Genomic DNA, 17,566 nt, shown 5'->3' with positions numbered 1-17,566 from the left:
GAGATCAGAAGTAGCAGAAAGACGGATTGGGGGGAAGCAGGCTCCCTGCTGAGCAGAGAGCCCAATGTGGGGCTCGATCCTGGCACCCTGGGATCATGACCTGAGCCGAAGGCAGAGGCTTTAGCCCACTGAGCCACCCAGGCACCCCTATATTTGATATTTTGAAAGAGATATGTGTATATATATTGAGACTTTTTACATGTATTTAGAATCACAGTAAACGAGTCAGCTACAATGGCAGCCAAAAAACAATGGGTTTTACTATGAGTGTTGCCTTCAGTGAAGGGATTTTCCAAATATAGTGAACAGTTCTTAGTTAAGATCCAAACAAAACAAAACAAAACACAATCGTCTTCCGATGTACATAATAGTTGAATTCCTGGAAAATTCAGTGTATATTAAAAGCAAGTGAGAGGGATGCCTGGGTGGCTCAGTTGGTTAAGTGTCTGCCTTCGGCTTAGGTCATGAACCCAGTGTCCCAGGATGGAGTCCCGCATCAGGCTTCTTGCTCAACAAGGACCCTGCTTCTCCCTCTGCCTGCTTCTCCCCCTGCTTGTGTTCTCTCTCTCTCTCTCTGACAAATAAATAAAATCCTAAAAAAATAAAAGAAAGCAAGCTATATTTCAAGTTCACATGTAAAATGAAGTTAGATTCTTGGCACGTATTGTTAGATGTCTCGTGGGGACGCTGAGAAACCATTCGGGCATAGGAAATTGGCCCTCAGCCTGTAAGGGCGATGCTTTCATTCATAGTGAGATTCAAAACTCCCACAAACTCCCACAAACTTCCAAAATGACCAGAGGGGGTAGTGCCTCCGCATTGAGAACCACTGTCCAAGACCTGTTCTGTCCAATGTCAACAATAGTCATCTATAACTTGTCATATATTAAATGAAATTAAAAGTCCAGTTTCTCAGTCATACTAACCCCATTTCAAATGCTTAAAAACCACGTGTACCAAAAACTACCCACAGAGAAAAGCCCAGTTCCAGTTCGTTCCACTGGTTAATAATTCTGCAACTACTTAAAGAATTAATACCAGTTCTTCACAAACTCTTCCAAAAAAGAGAAGAGGGACTACTTCCCAACTCATTCTATGAGGTCAGCATTACTCTGATACCAAAACCAGACAAAAAGTTATATGAGAAAACTTCAGACCAGTATCTCTAATGAATAGAGACACAGAGATCCTCAGCAAAATACTAGAAAATGTGATACACAAACCATGACCAAGTGAGATTTATGAGGAATGCAAAGTTGGGTTAACATATGAAAATGAATTAATGTAAGGCACCATGCCAATAAAGTAAAAGACAAAAACCACATGATCATCTCAATATATGCAAAAAAAAAAAAAAGGATTTAGCAACATGCAAAACATCTTGACGATAAAAACACACTACAAACTAGGAGCAGAAGGGAACTTCCTCAATATGATATATAGGACATCTACAAAAAATCCACAGCTAACATCATACTTAATGATGAAAGATTGAAAGCTTTTCCCCTAAAATCAGGAACAAGACAAGGAAGTTTACTCTCACAACTTCTATTCAGGGTTGTACTAGAGTTTCTAGCCAAGCAATTTCAGCAAAAGTTAAATAAAAGACATCTAGATTAGAAAAGTTTGCAGAGGACAGACCTTGTGTATAGAAAATCCTATGGAATTTATGAAGAACCTATCAGAAATAATAATGAGTTTGGCAAGGTTGTAGGGTAAAAGATCAATAGATGAAAAGCAATTGTATTTTTATACATTTATAAAGACCAATCCCAAAAGGAAATTAAGAAAACAATTCCACTGGGGTGCTTGGACTGCTTAGTCAATTAAGTGTAAGACTCTTGATTTTGGCTCAAGTCATGATCTCATGATCGTGAGATTGAGCCCCACATCAGGCTCCGCATTGGACATGGAGCCAGCTTAAGATTCTCTTTCTCCTTCTCCCTCTGCCCCTACCCCCTCTCTAAAAAACAAAAGAAAACAATTCCACTTACGAAAGCACCAAAAAAGAACAAAATGTTTAGAAATAAATTTAACACAAAAAGTGAAAAATGCATACTATGAAACTAGGAAACTTTCTTGGAAGAAAATAAAGATCTAAATAAGAGGAAAAGCATCCAATGTTCATGGATCAAAAGAGATAATGTTGTTAAGTTGGCAATACTTCCAAAACTGATCTACAGGTTCAATGCAATCTCTATCAAAATTACAACTGGCCTCTGTGTAGAAAAATTGACAAGTTCACCCTAAAATTCATAAAACATTCTTTTTTTTTTAAAGATTTGATTTATTTGACACACAGAGATCACAAGTAGGCAGAGAGGCAGGCAGAGAGAGAGAGAGGAGGAAGCAGGCTCCCCACTGAGCAGAGAGCCCGATGTAGGGCTCGATCCCAGGACCCTGAGATCATGACCTGAGCCGAAGGCAGAGGCCTAAACCACTGAGCCACCCAGGTGCCCCTCATAAAACATTCTTGAAGAAGAATAAAGAGGATTCACACTTCTCAATTTCAAAAACTCACTACAAAACCACAGTAATTAAGACAGTGTTGTACTAGCATAAGAATTAACCCAGGGGGCACCTGGGTGGCTCAGTGGGTTAAAGTCTCTGCCTTCAGCTCGGTCCTAGGATCGAGCCCCACATCAGGCTCTCTGCTCGGCGGGGAGCCTGCTTCCTCCCCACTCTGTCTCTACCTGCCTCTCTGCCTACTTGTGATTTCTGTCAAATTAAAAAAAAAATCTTAAAATAAGAAGAATTAACATGTAGATCAATGGAGCTGACTTAAGAGTCCAGAAATAAATCCACACATTTGTAGTCAAGTGATTTTCAACAGCTGATTTTCTTTTTTTAAAATTTTTAAATTGATTAATTTTGTTGTTTTGTTTTTAAATATTTAATTTATTTATTTATTTGACAGAGAGAGAGAGAGAGATCACAAGTAGGCAGAGAGAGAGAGGAAGGAAGCAGGCTTTCCGCTGAGCAGAGAGTCCGATGTGGGGCTCAATCCCAGGACCCTGGGATCATGACAGGAGCCGAAGGCAGAGGCTTTAACCCCCTGAGCCACCCAGGCACCCCTGTTGTTTTGTTTTGACAGAGAGAGATCACAAGTAGAGAGGCAGGCAGAGGGGGAGAGGGAAGCAGGCCTCCTGCTGAGCAGAGAGCCCAATGTGAGGCTCGATCTCAGGTCCTGAGATTGATCCCAGGACCCTGAGATCATGACCTGAGCCAAAGGCAGAGGTTTAACCCACTGAGCCACCCAGGCACCCCTTAACAGCTGATTTTCTAAAACATATCTAGAGGGAGTCTTTTCAACAGATGGTGCTGGGACAAGTGGATATCCACACACAAAAGATTGAAATTGGGCCCACTGTGGGGGGTCCCAAAGGTTCTTTTTTTTTTTTTTTGAGTTTATGAGTTCTTTATGTATCTAGATATAAGTCCCTATAAAGAATGTTCTAAAAAGGAAAAACAGGGGCGCCTGGGTGGCTCAGTTTGTTAAGCTTCTGCCTTCAGCTCAGGTCATGATCCCAGAGTCCTGGGATAGAGTCCCATGTCGGGCTCCCAGCTCCATGGGGAGTCTGCTTTTCCCTCTGACCGTCTCTCCTCTTATGCTATCTCTCGTACTCTCTCTCAAATACATAAAGTCATTTTAAAAAAAGAAATTAAAAACAAAATAAAAAGGAAAAACATAATTCTGTGGTTCTCAAAGTGTGGTCCCAAGAGTAACACTAGCAGCATCACCTGGGTGTACGATAGGGAAGCATATTCTTGGTCCCCACCCCATACTTCCTCAATCAGAGCCCTGGGCCTGGGCCCAGAAATCTGTATTTTCACAAGATCTCTGGAGCACACTCAAGTTTGAGAACCATTGGCATAATGCAGTATAAAAAGAAAGGCAGGACTCCAGCCATAGCATGGACAAAGCTAACATGTACTGGGGGCTGACCATGCCTACCCAAGAGCTCATGTAGTTTTCACAACCACCTTGTGAGCTGTTGGTACTACTGTTACCTCCATTTGACCGACCAGCAAACGGAGGTGCAGAGAAGTGAAGATAATTGCCTGAGATCCTGAATTCATGAATGGCAGAGCTGGGACCTGAAGGCCAGGCTTCTCTGCCTGCAAAGCCCATGCTATTAACCACCATGTCAGCATTTTCCTGAGCGTGGGCTACAAACATCACTGGCAGGGATGGGATGGAATAGAATAGTCTCAGAGAATACAAGGATGCTCACTTCGAGCTCCAAAGGTTATGCACTGATCTCCCCCAACTTACGAAAGGGTTATGTCCGGATAAATCCATCATAAGTTGAAACTATCTAAAGTCGCAAATGCATGTAATACCTCTAACCTACTGAATGTCATTGCTTAGCCTAGCTTACCTTCAATGTGCTCAGAACACTTAACATTCACCTGCAGTTGGGCAAAGTCAGAGATTTATTTTACAATAAATAAATTTTACAATAGAGTCTATTTTACAAGACTGTGGAGTATCTCATGTAATTGATTGAATACTGAACCGAAAGTGACAAACTTGTATGGCTAGAAGGGTTGTGTGTCCATTGTTGACTCTCACGCTGGCAGGGCTTGCTGGGAGCTGTGGTTGGCTGCCCCTGCCTAGCGTCACAAGTGAGGATAGCACATATCGCCAACCGGGAAAAGATCAAAATTCAAAACTCGAAGTACAGCTTCTGCTCAATAGGCCCTTGCTTTCACACCACGGTAAAGTTGAAAAATCTAAGTCAAACCATTGTAAGCCAGGGACTGTCTGCTTTTATTTTAATGTTTTGTAGGAAAAAAATATGTAACTAGCATTTCAAACCCATTATTCCAAGGGTCCCTTAAAAGATTTATATTCAAGGGTGGCTCAGTGAGTTAAGCTTCTGCCTTCGGCTCAGGTCATGATCCCAGGGTCCTGGGATCGAACCCTGCATCAGGCTCTCTGCTCGGTGGGGAGCCTGGTTCCCCCTCTCTCTCTGCCTGCCTCTCTGCCTACTTGTGATCTCTCTCTCTCTGTTAAATAGATAAATGGAATCTTAGGAAAAAAAAAAAAGATTTATATTCAAAGTTGTTCAATGAGAGGCACCTGGGTGGCTCGGTCTGTTAGGCATCTGCCTTCGGCTCTGGTCAGGATCCCGGGATCCTGGGGATCAAGCCTGGCCTCGGGATCCCTGCTCAGCAGGGAGTCTGCTTCTCCCTCTCCCTTGGCTGCTCCTCCTGCTTGTGCTCTCTGTCTGTCAAATAAATAAGATCTTTTAAAAAATAAAATAAAATCTTAAAAAGAAGGGGCACCTGGGTGGCTCAGTGGGTTAAAGCCTCTGCCTTCAGCTCAGGTCATGGTCCCGGGGTCCTGGGATCAAGCCCCACGTCAGGCTCTCTGCTCGGCAAGGAGTCTGCTTCCTTCCCCACCCCTCTGCCTGCCTGTCTGCCTACTTGTGATCTGTCAAATAAATAAATAAAATCTTTTAAAAAAAATCTTAAAAAAAGAGGGAAGTGTATTAAACTCCACTTCCTACTTTGAAATACATTATGAAAATCAGAGACTCATTTGGATGGAGTGTTACATGTCATAAAGTAACTGCAGGGAGCTGAATGTTCCCCACAGAACTCAGGGGGTGGCTACACTTGTGCTTATTGTAGGAATTCTTTCAACCTCTATGTTTGCAAACTTACATGTTGGGGGAAAATATATGCAGATTGCATCATACAGTGAATGAATGAAATGAATGAATGAGTGAATGAATAAGTAAAGCCTCAAAGACCGGGCAGAAATCTGCTGAAATGCTTTCTTTATACTCTCCTGCATATATTTCAAAGCGGGTTTGTGTTACTCATATAACAAAAGAACATTTTGTTTCCAAGCAGAAAAATGGCACAGGAGTCAATTAATAAAATAGGCATTTATTCTGAGGATGTAACACCACGAAGAAAGTCCCCAAGGCCAGCCTGGGAGACGGCGAACACTGCCGGCTCGCTCAAAGGAGAACGGCACCTCTGCGTGTCTCTGCACCCCAGCTGCTCAGGCAAACCTGGGGCAGGGCTCATGGGTGAGTTCTGGGCTGTGCGCCTGCGGTCTGACTCGCCCGCCTGTCAGTGCAGGCCCAGATTAGTGTGTCCCATGTCCTGAGAAGCCGCAGTGTCAAGACAGGTTACAAAGGAAGTCGTGCAGGGGCAGGGCCAGGAGCCCCGACAGGGAGATTCCAAAAGTGTCAGAGATACAGGCAGCTGCCATGGCAAATTCCCGGTGCTCATCACTCGTCTGCGGAGGGCAGGAAGCAGGGGTGAGGCTTTGGTCCTAGCCGCCCCGGCCCAGGCCTTCCCCAGAGAGCAACCCCCCCAGCCGTCCCCGTAGCCCTGACCCAGCCCGTGCTGACCTCCAGGGCAATCTGGTGGAAGGTATTCACGTAGGCAGCACCTCCGAGAAGCCCCTCATACAGAACGACCAGGAAGACGAGGTAAATGCTGGGCAGGAAGCTCAACCACACGTCCACCAACAGGAAGGCCAGGTTGAGGCACTGGGGAGGCAGGAGGGGAGGGCTGAGCCTGGGACCAGAGGCTGCGGTCCCATCCAGTGGCCCCTGGTTCTGGGAGATGCTGAGGAGAGGGCTGACAGACCCAGATCAAATCCCAGCACCCCGCGGGCCTACCAGACCCTGGGATCTGGGGCAGGCCTTCTCCTGATCCTGTCCTGGCACCCTAGATGTCACAGGTCACTCTCCCAACTGCGCCTTGGCTCATGTCGTCCCTGGAACACTATTCTCCTTCCCTCACTTGGGATCTCCTGGTTACCACTGTCACGGCTCAGCTTGAAGCAGGACCCCTCCCACTCCTGGGCTCTCCTGCCTCCTCCCAAGGGTTCCCTGAAGAGAGAGGCCCGCCCCTCCCCCGCCATTTTACCAGACTGAGACTATGGGTGTCGACAAGCAGTTCTCGACTGGGAGTGATTTTTGCCACTCAGGGGACACTTGGCAATGGCTAAAGATGTTCTTGGCTGTCGTGAGTGGGGAGGGAGTGGGTAGAGGCCACGGATACCGCTCAGTTCTGCGGTGCACGGGACAGCCCCACAACAAAGAAGGATCCAACCCCAAATCAACAGCGCCGAGGTTGAGAAACTCTGGCTACAGCGTTCTCGTTTCTTTAAGGAGGACTCTCTGACCCCACCCAAGGGAGCAGGTCTCCCCTCTGTGCCCCAGTCCTCCACAGGACTGCAGTGTCCCAGGCCTGAGCCGTGGTGGCGCACATATTGGACTGCACAGACAGATCACTGGGAATCACGTGACCCACATAGGCCTTGCCCTCGAAGGTTCTAATTCATTAAGCCTGAGGTGAGCTCCGAGATCTGCCTTTAAAAAAGAACACACCCCCGGGGCCGCCTGGGTGGCTCAGTGGGTTAAGCCTCTGCCTTCGGCTCAGGTCATGATCTCAGGGTCTTGGGATCGAGCCCCGCATCGGGCTCTCTGCTCAGTGGAGAGCCTGCTTCCCCCTCTCTCGCCTGGGTGGCCCAGTGGGTTGGGCCTCTGCCTTCGGCTCTGGTCGTGGTCTCGTGGTCTCGTGGTCTCGGGGTCCTGGGATCGAGCCCCGGCAGGGAGCTTGCTTCCCCCTCTATCTCTGCCTGCTGCTCTGCCTACTTGTGGTCTCTCTCTGTGTCAGATAAATAAAAAAAAAAAAAAAAAAAAAAAACACATCCCAGCAATGCTAATGTGACTGGTGACACCCCGCTAATGCATCTGTCTGTGGCACGCGGCCAGGCGCTTTCTGTAATGGAATTCAATGATTATAAGTCTCTAATTCTATGGAAAATCATAAGCTATGCATTTCAGTGGCGTCTAACGAAGAACCCCTGAGTTCAGAATTGTTGACATGATTCAGGGCCTTTAGGCTGGCATCCCCACTCAGATCAAGAAGGAGAAAGCTGAAGGACAGTCACAGGGTCCTGCCGTAATAGTCAAAGGCAAACTATACTGGTTTCCACCTTTTTATCCTAGAATTGGGCTCAGTTTATTGAAAAGGGCTTTCCTGGACTAAAGGAAGGTTAATTTTGATAGTAACTTCCAGGGGCTATAGACTTGTGACCTTGAAGGCTGGTTCTGTGAAGCTACTTTGGTTGGACCATGGCAAGAACGGTGTGTGTTCGCTTAACACTGTACTACTTCCACCACAGGGAGTTAAATATGCTCACCAGCCTTGTGGTAAATGACCTGTTGGCTGTGACATCGTTGATTTTGTTGTAATGAACCACCCAGAATAAAAGAACAGCACTTTTTTTTTTTAACCCACAGAAACATTATTTGAAAGCCTGTGCCTCTGCACAAGGCTCGTGGAAATAAGGATTAAGAGCGTGCTTCCAGTGGATTAAAACGCTTCCCGTCTCTGGGTGTCACAACCACCCTGAGAAGTAGATGTTGGCCGCAGCCGGTTCACAGACGAGGCCATCTCGGCTCAGGTAGGTTCAGGGACCTGCCCGTCGTCACACAGCTACAGAGAACGGAAGCTGGGATTTGCGCCCGGGTTTTGCCGGGCTACCAAGGCCACATATTTTACACAGAGCCAGAGCCCTGCTGGCCTTCTGTTCCCTGTGCTCAGAATCTGACGGCGAGCAACACACTTCCTGGAGAAGTGGGAAGGAAGCCTGGGGTCTGGGAAGCTGGGAGCCAAGGTGGGAATGGAGGGAGGGCCGGGCTCGGTACCTGCAGCAGGGCCAGGACCCATGTGAAACGGATGCGACAGCAGCGGAGAGAAGAGCGGGAAACAAAGACACCGGCCTGGTAGAGCATCTGGTACCTTCAATGCGGGCAGGGAGGAGGAAGAAGCCCCTCAGCAGGGTGGCCGCGGCCACCCCCAGGCCCTAGCATCAAGGGCTCCCCGTCAGTCCCCCGCCCGTCCCGCCACCCACCCTCTCACCCTTCTTACCAGCGATACTGCTGAGCGTGACTCAGGGACGTGTTCCGGAAGAACAGGAGCTCAAACTGCAGCAAAGAGTGGACAGGGCAGGTGGTCGGAGACATGCGGGGCCCCGCCTTGACGGCTACTTCCACCCCCACCCCAGCAGCCCTCACTCACCAGTCCCTGATTGATGAAATACTCCGCGAAGTAAACCACCACCAAGGGAACGATGTATGGCAGCAGGCCCTGAAGAGTCAGAAGACATTTTAAGTGGAAGGCCGGCAGGCGGGCACCGGCCACAGGGGGGCGCCAGAGCCACCCAGCCATACCTTGAACACGGTCCACCTTTCCAGAAGGGAGAGGTTTGACTTGGAGTCTGCAGGGAGGGAGGGAAGGGCAGGTGAGGCTGGCACATGGACTCGGCAGAGGGGTGCTGGTGGGCAAGGACCAACCACATTCACACTCTCAGCGTGAATGCACTTAAATGCCACTGGACTGTACAACCAAAAATGGTTAAGGGGCGCCTGGGTGGTTCAGTCCCTTGAGCGTCCTACTCTTGATTTCAACTCAGATCATGATCTCAGGGTCTCAAGATCAAGCCCCCATTGGGCTCTGCGCTTAAGATTTTTTTTTCTCTCTGCCCCCCAAAATGGTTAAACTGGTAAACTTTACCACGATTTAAAAAAAGGGGGGGGATTAACAGGTGGGACCTCTCCATGGCTCTTGTACTGTCTGATAGCCATACATCTCCAACCCAGACACATTGGCCCCTTCCTTCTGCTTCTCGAACAGTCAAGCTCCTTCCCACCTCAGGATCTTAGCACATGCTGTTCCCCTGGCCTACAACCTGACTCCTTGTCATTCAAAATTCAGCCCAATGACCCCTCCTCAAAAAGGCCTTCACAGACCATGGCCTCTAGGTGGGACCCTTCTCTATCCCCCTGCCCAAGTTCCTAGCAGCAATCCCTGCTTTCTGTCTGGCCAGCACTTACCAAAGCTTAAAAAATAACATCTTTCTGATTTAGCTACTTCTTTATGAATGGGCCCCCTTTCCTCATCTCAGTCACCCGGTACCTACAGGGCTCATCAATCAGCACATGGTGGGGTGTCTGGGTGGCTCAGTGGGTTAAAGCCTCTGCCTTTGGCTCAGGTCATGATCCCAGGGTCCTGGGATCGAACCCTGTATCTCGCTTTCTGCTCGGCAGGGAGCCTGCTTCCCCCTCTCTCTCTGCCTGCCTCTCTGCCTACTTGTGATCTATCAAATAAATAAATAAAATCTTAAAGAAAAATCAGCACATGGTAAGTACTCACTGAGCAGTTTTTTTTTCTTTTTTTAAGATTTATTTATTTATAGCCCCAAGGCAGGGCTCGATCCCACAAACCTGAGAGGATGGCCTGAAACGCAATCTAGGACAAGACATTTAACCGACTGAGCCACTCAGGTGCCCCAGTGTGTAGCTCTTTAATAGATGAATACGACTGGCTCTTACCACAACCAGCACTGCTGTCCACCTGCCCTCCCGACCGCATCCACCACAGAGAGGAAAGGCTAATGCCCCTCTGGGGAGAGAGCGATGACTCCGAGGGACTCCTGGGTCTCCTACCTGGCTTTGACTCCGGAGCCTCGCTGTCTATCAGAGGCTGCCGTGCGGAGGTCTCTGCCTCCTCTTCCCCTCCAGGGTCCTGGGGCTCAGGAGGTGTGAGCAAACAGAAATAGCTAGAACGGGTGGGAGGAAGATGAGATCGAAGGCCCTCTGTCGGGCTGGAGGGGCCGCTCCCTCCCAGGGGAGCCCCCCCTCATTTCCTCACGCCTTGTCAGCCCCACACCCATCCTGTGCCAGAAAATTCCGACTGCAGAAAGGTGCTTCCTTCCTTAGAGCTGAAATTTGTCTCCTTGTTGTTGCTACCCGTGGGCCCGAACGCTACCCATTCAGCCTGCCGGCTCACATGGAGCAGGTCTACTCCGTTTTCTTGTCATTGTTATTCTAATGATCATTCCCTGTTCATTCTGTGCTGGGCCCAAACTTCTCCAATTTCAGTCTCTTCCAATAGAGACCGTGTCTACACTCGGCCACGTCTAGACTCCTCCAATATACTTTTTTTTTTTGCTTATGATTTTCTTTGAAATTGATTCACTTTATTTCTACACAGCCTCGTCCCAAGCAATCATCGGTGAAATCACAGGTCTGACCAGCTAGTTAAAATTTTTTCCCAATAGCCTCAAAATCAGTAAAAGAAAGTCCACCCCACCCCACCCCCACCCCAGCCAATCATCTCAGGATCCACTCCATACTGGATGCCATGTGCACGTCTCCCCATAGGGAAGCAAGGAGGGCTGGAGAGGTGAGGCACCCTATTCCACGCTATACAGCCAACACGCAGCAGCTCCAGAACTCAAACCAGTCCTCTCCCAGTCCAGAACCCACATGCCCTCTTTACGAGGCTGCTGGGATCTGGAGACTGGGAGCCTGATCTAGTTCTCCCCTCGGCTCCCTCATCTGCCCAGCCCAGGCAGCCTACCTGGCCAGCAGCAAAGCAGGGACACCCAGCATGGACAGCAGGGTGTGCTGCGGAGAGAGGCCCGCCTGGGTGAGGCCCAGATAGGACAGTGCTCCCAGCAGCCCTGCTCCCCCAGTGCCTGAGGACCACCAGGAGATCACAGCCCTGAGAAGAAAACGAGAGATGAGGAAGGACCCAAGCCTGCACCAGGGGGTCCTCTCCCCCACTCCCGGCTCCTCCTGCTTACCTGGGGTAGAAGGCAGTGAGCGAGAGGAAGGTGACCTCCCCCAGACCGGACGAGATGCTAGCCAAGACCACACCTGGGGGGGAGGACAAGCATGGCAATGGCCACACCTGGCCTCCGCCACACCCCCAATCCCCTGAGGGGTCTGGCCACGACCTCCTCTGCATCAGCTCAGATCCCCTGGACAGGGGGGCTTCAGATCTGAAGAACTTACCCGCCCCCCCACATGCCTCTCACAGGGAATGGGACCCCCTATCTACCCAGTTATGAGCAAGAACTCATCCTGGACGCCTCAGCCGCCCCCCACCCTCCCCCCCGTCATGGAGTCCTGGTGACTCTGCTCATCTCGAGCTCGTGTACTCCCCCCATTTCCTCCTATCTCTGCCCCCCCACCCCTGACCCCAACCACCCCCCCTCCAAAATGACCTCGTCTCCCATCTCCTCCTCATGACAGTCCCAGCCGGCTTCTGAGGGTTACAAAAACAATCCCTTTCCTCTCAGAAGTTGGGGAGACTACCCCACAATGCTCTTTCGGCTCCTCTGGGTTCCCCACCTGACACAAAACCTCACACTCACCGCACAGGCTGGTCCCCACTGAATGAGAAAAGGCAACCAGGAGGAAGCTTCCGGCAGCACAAATCCCACTGACGAGAACCCGGGGGCTGAGGGCGAGAGGTAGGGAGGGAAGAGGGAGGTCAGCCTCTGCCTGCAATGCCCTAACCGTCCCGCCTCTTCCCGGGCCCTCACGGCCGTCCCGCTCTTCGGGTCCTGCCTGCCCTTTTGCCGGCCACCCCCTCTCAGACCTGTAGGGCAGCAGGTGCAGACCAAGGGGTGCCAGCAATTTGATGACGAGGGTGGGAAGGATATCTGCCAGGAGCACTGCCTGGAACAGAAGAACGGAATGAGACCCCCGATGGTCCTAGGGACAAGCCTCCCAACCAAGTGACCAAGGGAAGACAGACACCTGCTACAGACACAGGCTCTGAGGTCAGACAGGTCTGGGTTGAAGTCCCAGCTCTGCGGCTCCTTAGCTTTGTGTCAAGAGCCTCAGTTCCCTCGTCTGAAAAATGGAGGCTGGGTAGTGCTTAGCTTAGCTAGCTCCTAGGACCGCTGGGGATTACATGAGCTGATGGACGCCACACACAGAAAAGGCTCAGGAAATGTCTTTATTATGATAATCATGACAGCCGCAGCTGGGTGCTGAGGGAGGGGGCGGGGGGTCGGGGAGGACCAGATGGGTACTCACAGCCGTGGAGACGGAGTTGCAGTCAAATCGAGAGGAGCTATTGTGGGGGGTGAGGGGTGGGTCCGGGTTCACCTGGCGACAGAGGAAGGCCTTTCACCAAGGAGGCAAGAGGTGACACAAAAAGGGCCTGGCTCCAGTGCCAGCTCAGCCCTGACTTGAGGGATGGCCTTGGGTCAACACTGGCCTCTTGGGACCTCAGTTTCTCTATGTGCACAATGGGGGCGGGAAAGCTTAACGCACAAATCTCAAACTAAGGACCCAAAGGTCTAAGATGGCCCCGTACATGGGCTCTAGTTGGGTAACACACTCGGGAGCTTTCGTTTTTTAAAAATTGAGGCTTCCAAATTTTACTGTCATTCTAGAACAAGGCACAGGTAGGAGAGTGAGCCGTATCATCCCTAAGCACCTTATTTCCTCTGATCTAAATATATTTATAAGGACCTCTTCCAATGGAGGCCTGGGTGTGGTTGCCACATCGGTTTTGGGAGTGGGCCTCTCTATGCCCAGTCTGGAAATGCATCCCTCTCTCCTGAGAATGAGAAAAGAGATTCACTTAGAGATCCACGAGGGTGGGCTTAAACCACACCCCCATAGTGACCCTTTCCTCTTCACCCTACTCCCCTTAGGCCCCTAGGAGGACGTCCTGTTTTTCAAAGCCCTGGGGCTCCAAGCCTGGTCTCATTTGTTTCCCTGCTGGGCTCACGTGTGGACCACCTGAGCACCCCCTGACTTGAGGATTTCAAGTAACTATTTTAGGCAGACATGCGAGTATGTAAATGCCAACGTTTTAAATAATTCTATGAAGTCTTTGTAGCTACTCAGCCAAGGGGAAAAATGGCTTTCCAGAAAAGCTGATCTTGGACCAAATTCCCTGTTGGACTTGGACTTGCAAGGTGGTGGCTGTACTCCTTTGGCACTTACACCCCCCCCATCCCCCCACCCCCACCTCCAGCTCATCATAGACGAGAAGTTCTTAACTGGAGGTGATTATACCCCCCAGGGAACATCTGGCAATGCCTGGAGACATTCTTCTCTCAACTACTGAACAGGAGGTATGTTACTGGTAGAGGACAGGGGTGCTGTTAAGCACTGTACGATGTCCAGGAAAGCCCCACAACAAAGGATTCTCCAGCCTAAAATTAACAGCGCTGCGGTTAAGAAGCGCTTTCATAGACCATGGCCCCACCCAGCCAACCTTTGAGTTTATATACGTAGCACCAATCGATGCTTAAAAACCCTTCCTTGCTCTGTGGTCTGGGAAGCTGGAACTTCAGTCCCCTTGCCCCACCCCTGGGCCACCCCCATTCCATTAGTTTTTCAAAGGGGGTTCCTGCTCTAGGGGGAGTCCCCCATCTTCCCATAAGGACTAAATATGGTGGTGGAATTAGAGTCGGTCACTTACATGGCTCTGGTTCCCAGATGCCCTCTGGTGGCTAAGGATGTCATGCGCAGCACTGAGCATCACCACGTAAGAGAAGTTGTTACAAAGGCCCAGGAGCCTGGAGTGAGCAGGATAGACGTTTTTCCCCCATCAGTTTTATTGAGATACAACTGACATATAAGAACAGATCTTAACCTCCTTCCAGGCTTAACAATCTACTCACAGTCCTAGCACCAAATTGCCCCTTCCTGTGGCCTTCCATCAGCTTGCCTGTTCTTCTCTCTCACCAGGCCCCATTTCCATTTCAGTGTTAGGGCTAGAAATACAGGCTTTGGGATGACAGACTTGGGTTCACATCTCATCTCTCCCAGGAAGAGAAGAGTCAACCTTGATGACTCTCCCTCCAAGCTCCCATCATGGTTCAGTTCCTGGGGGGTTTCTTACGCACTGATCCATGCTCTCTGATGTGTTGTGGAACAGTAGAAAGATCCTGGGGCTTGAAGCCCAAAGGACTGTGTTCGGGTTCCACACCTGCTGCTTCCTACCTGAGTGGCCTTGGGCTACCCACGTGTAAATGGGGACACAGGTTTTCCTTCTCACTACCTCACAGATTGCTGTGGGGATTAAAAGATGATCCTACCAAAGCCCTTTATGACCCACGAAGGATCTTTTCTTGCTTACTCTCATTTCCCAGAGCTGCACTCAGTGATGGGAAAGGAACTGGGCCCAGTGCCAGAGATTTCATGGGCTCTTTTCACAAGCCCACGAAGTGGTTCCGCCTTTCTTCCCATTTTGCTACTGTCAAGTAGAGAGGCTCGGAGAGGTGATGGGACTCTTTCGGAATCACATGTGAAGTCACGTCCAACCCAGTGCACCACCTAAGCCCTCAAGGTTCAGGTTAGCGCTAGAAGGATTTCCCAAGACTCAAAACTGGAATGATTTCAGGAGGTAGATGGATGGCATTTTAAAAAGTGTAGATGTGTTTATTAAAACGTGCATTAGGAAAAACACTGGCTTCCTGCCCAGAGTAGTGATTTAAAGTTTTCTTCTAAAAAATACACATATTTACAAATTTAAAGTCTGAATTCCTTGGAGTGAAAACATGAAGTAAGTAGTCCTACATCTGATAGGAGGACCTGGTCCAAGTCTGAAGGTGGGAAGTAAATTGAGTCAAGTCTTGGAAGTTTACGCGCTGCCTTAGGGCAAACCAATGGCTTCAGTAAATATTTGTGAATTCAGCTCCTTTTTCACAGCTCAGCTCTTTCTTCCCTTTTTCCTCCTGTTGCTTCCCAACTCTTCCCACCCCATTTTTACTTCTGCTGAACTCCTCGGGCCACTCACCAGAAACCCATCACGTTCCTCCAAAGGGCGCCCTGACGGTCCAACAGAGGGGACCGAGGTTCCGGGGCGGTCTCCTCCCCTGGGAGGGCGAGAAGAAGAGAGCATGACCCCCACCCCACTCGCAGGTGCACGAAGGCCCCACAGGTGTCCTCCCAGGGTCCGAGCCGGCGCCCGAGCCCCAAGTCAGGTGGGTCGCGGGGCAGAGGCTGTCACTCTCAGGAGGGTGGGCGGGAATACGCACCCTCGGAATCCAAAAGGCGCCTCCGCGAGCCCGCACAGCCTCCCATGGCATCAAGTTCAGGTCCCGCGAAGGGTTCAAAGTCAGCGAGAGTCCAGGATTGGCTCCAACCAGGCGGGTGAGGGTCTGCGACAGATGAGAAGGATCAACGCCCCACTGCAGGTCCCAGCTCCGGCTTCTCCGCTGCACTAGGGCGGGGCGACCCACGGGGGTCCATCTCGCGCCCTCGCACACCCACTATTGCCCCACCCATGGGACTCTGCCCCGGCCCCCTTTAAAGCAGGGGCCTCCGCGGTCTGTACCTTTAAGAGCAGCTGCAAGTTCGGCTCCGAGGTACCGCAGGTAGGCGGGTCACGTGACAGCGCCCGCGGGCCCCCTCATCACGTGCTTGGAGGTCACCCCTAACTTCCGGGTCCTCTCTCCCTCTCGGCTTCAGGCTTTCCTGGCCTCGGGGCGGGGGCCAGAGAGAGGCTCGGAGAACCCTGGAACCGCTGGTTTAAAACTGGAGCGGGTAGGATCGCCAAGAAGAGCCGTGACGTTAGACTAGCGGGGCGCAAGGTCTTGGCCTTCCTTGCCAGTACTAGTCATGGCAGTGAGCTGCTTCAGCTCCTTTCCCGGCCCTCAATTGCCAGAAATAAGTATGGCCACCGGGCTACTCTAGTCCCGGTTTCTGGCGGAGAATAAAGACAGCCAGCTTCAGGGGATTCTTATTCCTCTCTGTTGCCCTTAAACGGCTTCAAGAACTGAAAATCAAGATAACTCTCAGGAGAATTTCTGTCTATTGGCAATATCCAAAACATTAAAGAGATCTCTTTGCCCAAATTATCCCAGAACCAAAGAATATCACAGAAATATCGACCCCCTGGTTTTACACATGAGAAAACAAAAAAAAGAAAGTTGCTGGTAATGATACAAGGTTAGACCTAAAGCTGACGGTACAGACTCTTTTTAACAATAGGAAATAGAATACCAGAGGCAGACATGTTTGGCTCAGCAGGCTGCGGTGGAATTCCTGCCTGCATCAAGAATGCTTAAACCAGAGGATTCTAAGGCCCAAGATTCTGATTCTGTGATCTCATCTGGTTTGTCTAATTGGAAATTTGGAAAGTGGGGATCAGGCAGGGGATTGCGGGAAGAGGTGTAGATCAAAGTCGCTTCATATAGTTCAAAATAAGAAGTGATTATTCTCTTACCTTCCTCTAGGTGGTAAAGCAGCATCCTGAATCTTCTTCATTGAGTCCTTCCCCTGCTAATCTCTTCTATGGGCTTCCACCAGCTGGTGCTCACCTCTACCAGCTCTTTCTCACCACCGAGTCCTCAAACTACTGTTTGAAATGTGCCCCCTTTGGTCTGCTTCCCAGATTACTCAACCAGTGAAAAATGGGGTCCTACTACCCATGCGGGACCCTACAAACTCAGCAACATGTCATACATGGCCTCTGCCTTTAAGGAATTCACAGGAGGATGGAAGGTAGACACAAATAACCACAATACAAAGCTTAGCCAAGTTTTGTTTCACAAGAATGACTACACATGAGGGAATGGGCACTGGAGCCACCAATCCAGCCCCTTCTTCCCGTTAAGGAAGCATTAATGACCCTAAAATGAGAAGCCAAAGCTCTTACCAGCCCCTCTTCACTCCCACTCCTTGTCCCTAGGCAAAACAGGAACCACAAACCCCAGCTTCCTCTCACAGAGTGGCTGTGGCTTGGGGGGAGCAGGAAATGGCTGAGG

At 50.1% G+C, this 17,566-nt stretch overlaps 1 protein-coding gene across 3 annotated transcripts; it reads right to left on the bottom strand.

Annotated features, from left to right (window-relative positions):
• Window positions 1–5,881: 5,881 nt before the first annotated feature.
• Window positions 5,882–17,559, bottom strand: CLN3 (CLN3 lysosomal/endosomal transmembrane protein, battenin). 3 transcript variants are annotated; one of them, XM_032842689.1, is made up of 17 exons: window positions 17,026–17,559; window positions 16,135–16,334; window positions 15,836–15,958; window positions 15,595–15,673; window positions 14,275–14,371; window positions 12,873–12,944; window positions 12,430–12,509; window positions 12,203–12,288; window positions 11,630–11,702; window positions 11,404–11,547; window positions 10,488–10,600; window positions 9,213–9,316; window positions 9,061–9,129; window positions 8,911–8,966; window positions 8,688–8,781; window positions 6,375–6,515; window positions 5,882–6,259 (listed from the first exon to the last, which is right to left on the bottom strand). In XM_032842689.1, exons 3-17 carry the CDS (start codon window positions 15,879–15,881, stop codon window positions 6,140–6,142), a joined length of 1,374 nt encoding a protein of 457 aa, XP_032698580.1. In that variant the 5' UTR covers window positions 15,882–15,958; window positions 16,135–16,334; window positions 17,026–17,559; the 3' UTR covers window positions 5,882–6,139. The 3 variants fall into 3 exon arrangements, with proteins under 3 accessions (XP_032698580.1, XP_032698582.1, XP_032698583.1); XM_032842691.1 differs by having other exon boundaries at window positions 9,213–9,259; window positions 17,026–17,557; XM_032842692.1 differs by lacking the exons at window positions 15,595–15,673; window positions 15,836–15,958; window positions 16,135–16,334; window positions 17,026–17,559 and adding an exon at window positions 14,935–15,060.
• Window positions 17,560–17,566: the final 7 nt, after the last annotated feature.

Source organism: Lontra canadensis, unplaced genomic scaffold (genome assembly GCF_010015895.1).
Source record: "Lontra canadensis isolate GAN:19392208 unplaced genomic scaffold, GSC_riverotter_1.0 scaffold132, whole genome shotgun sequence".
Lineage (NCBI taxonomy): Eukaryota > Metazoa > Chordata > Mammalia > Carnivora > Mustelidae > Lontra > Lontra canadensis.
Note: the sequence above shows the minus strand (reverse complement) of the source record. Positions and strands in the feature narration are given on the sequence as shown.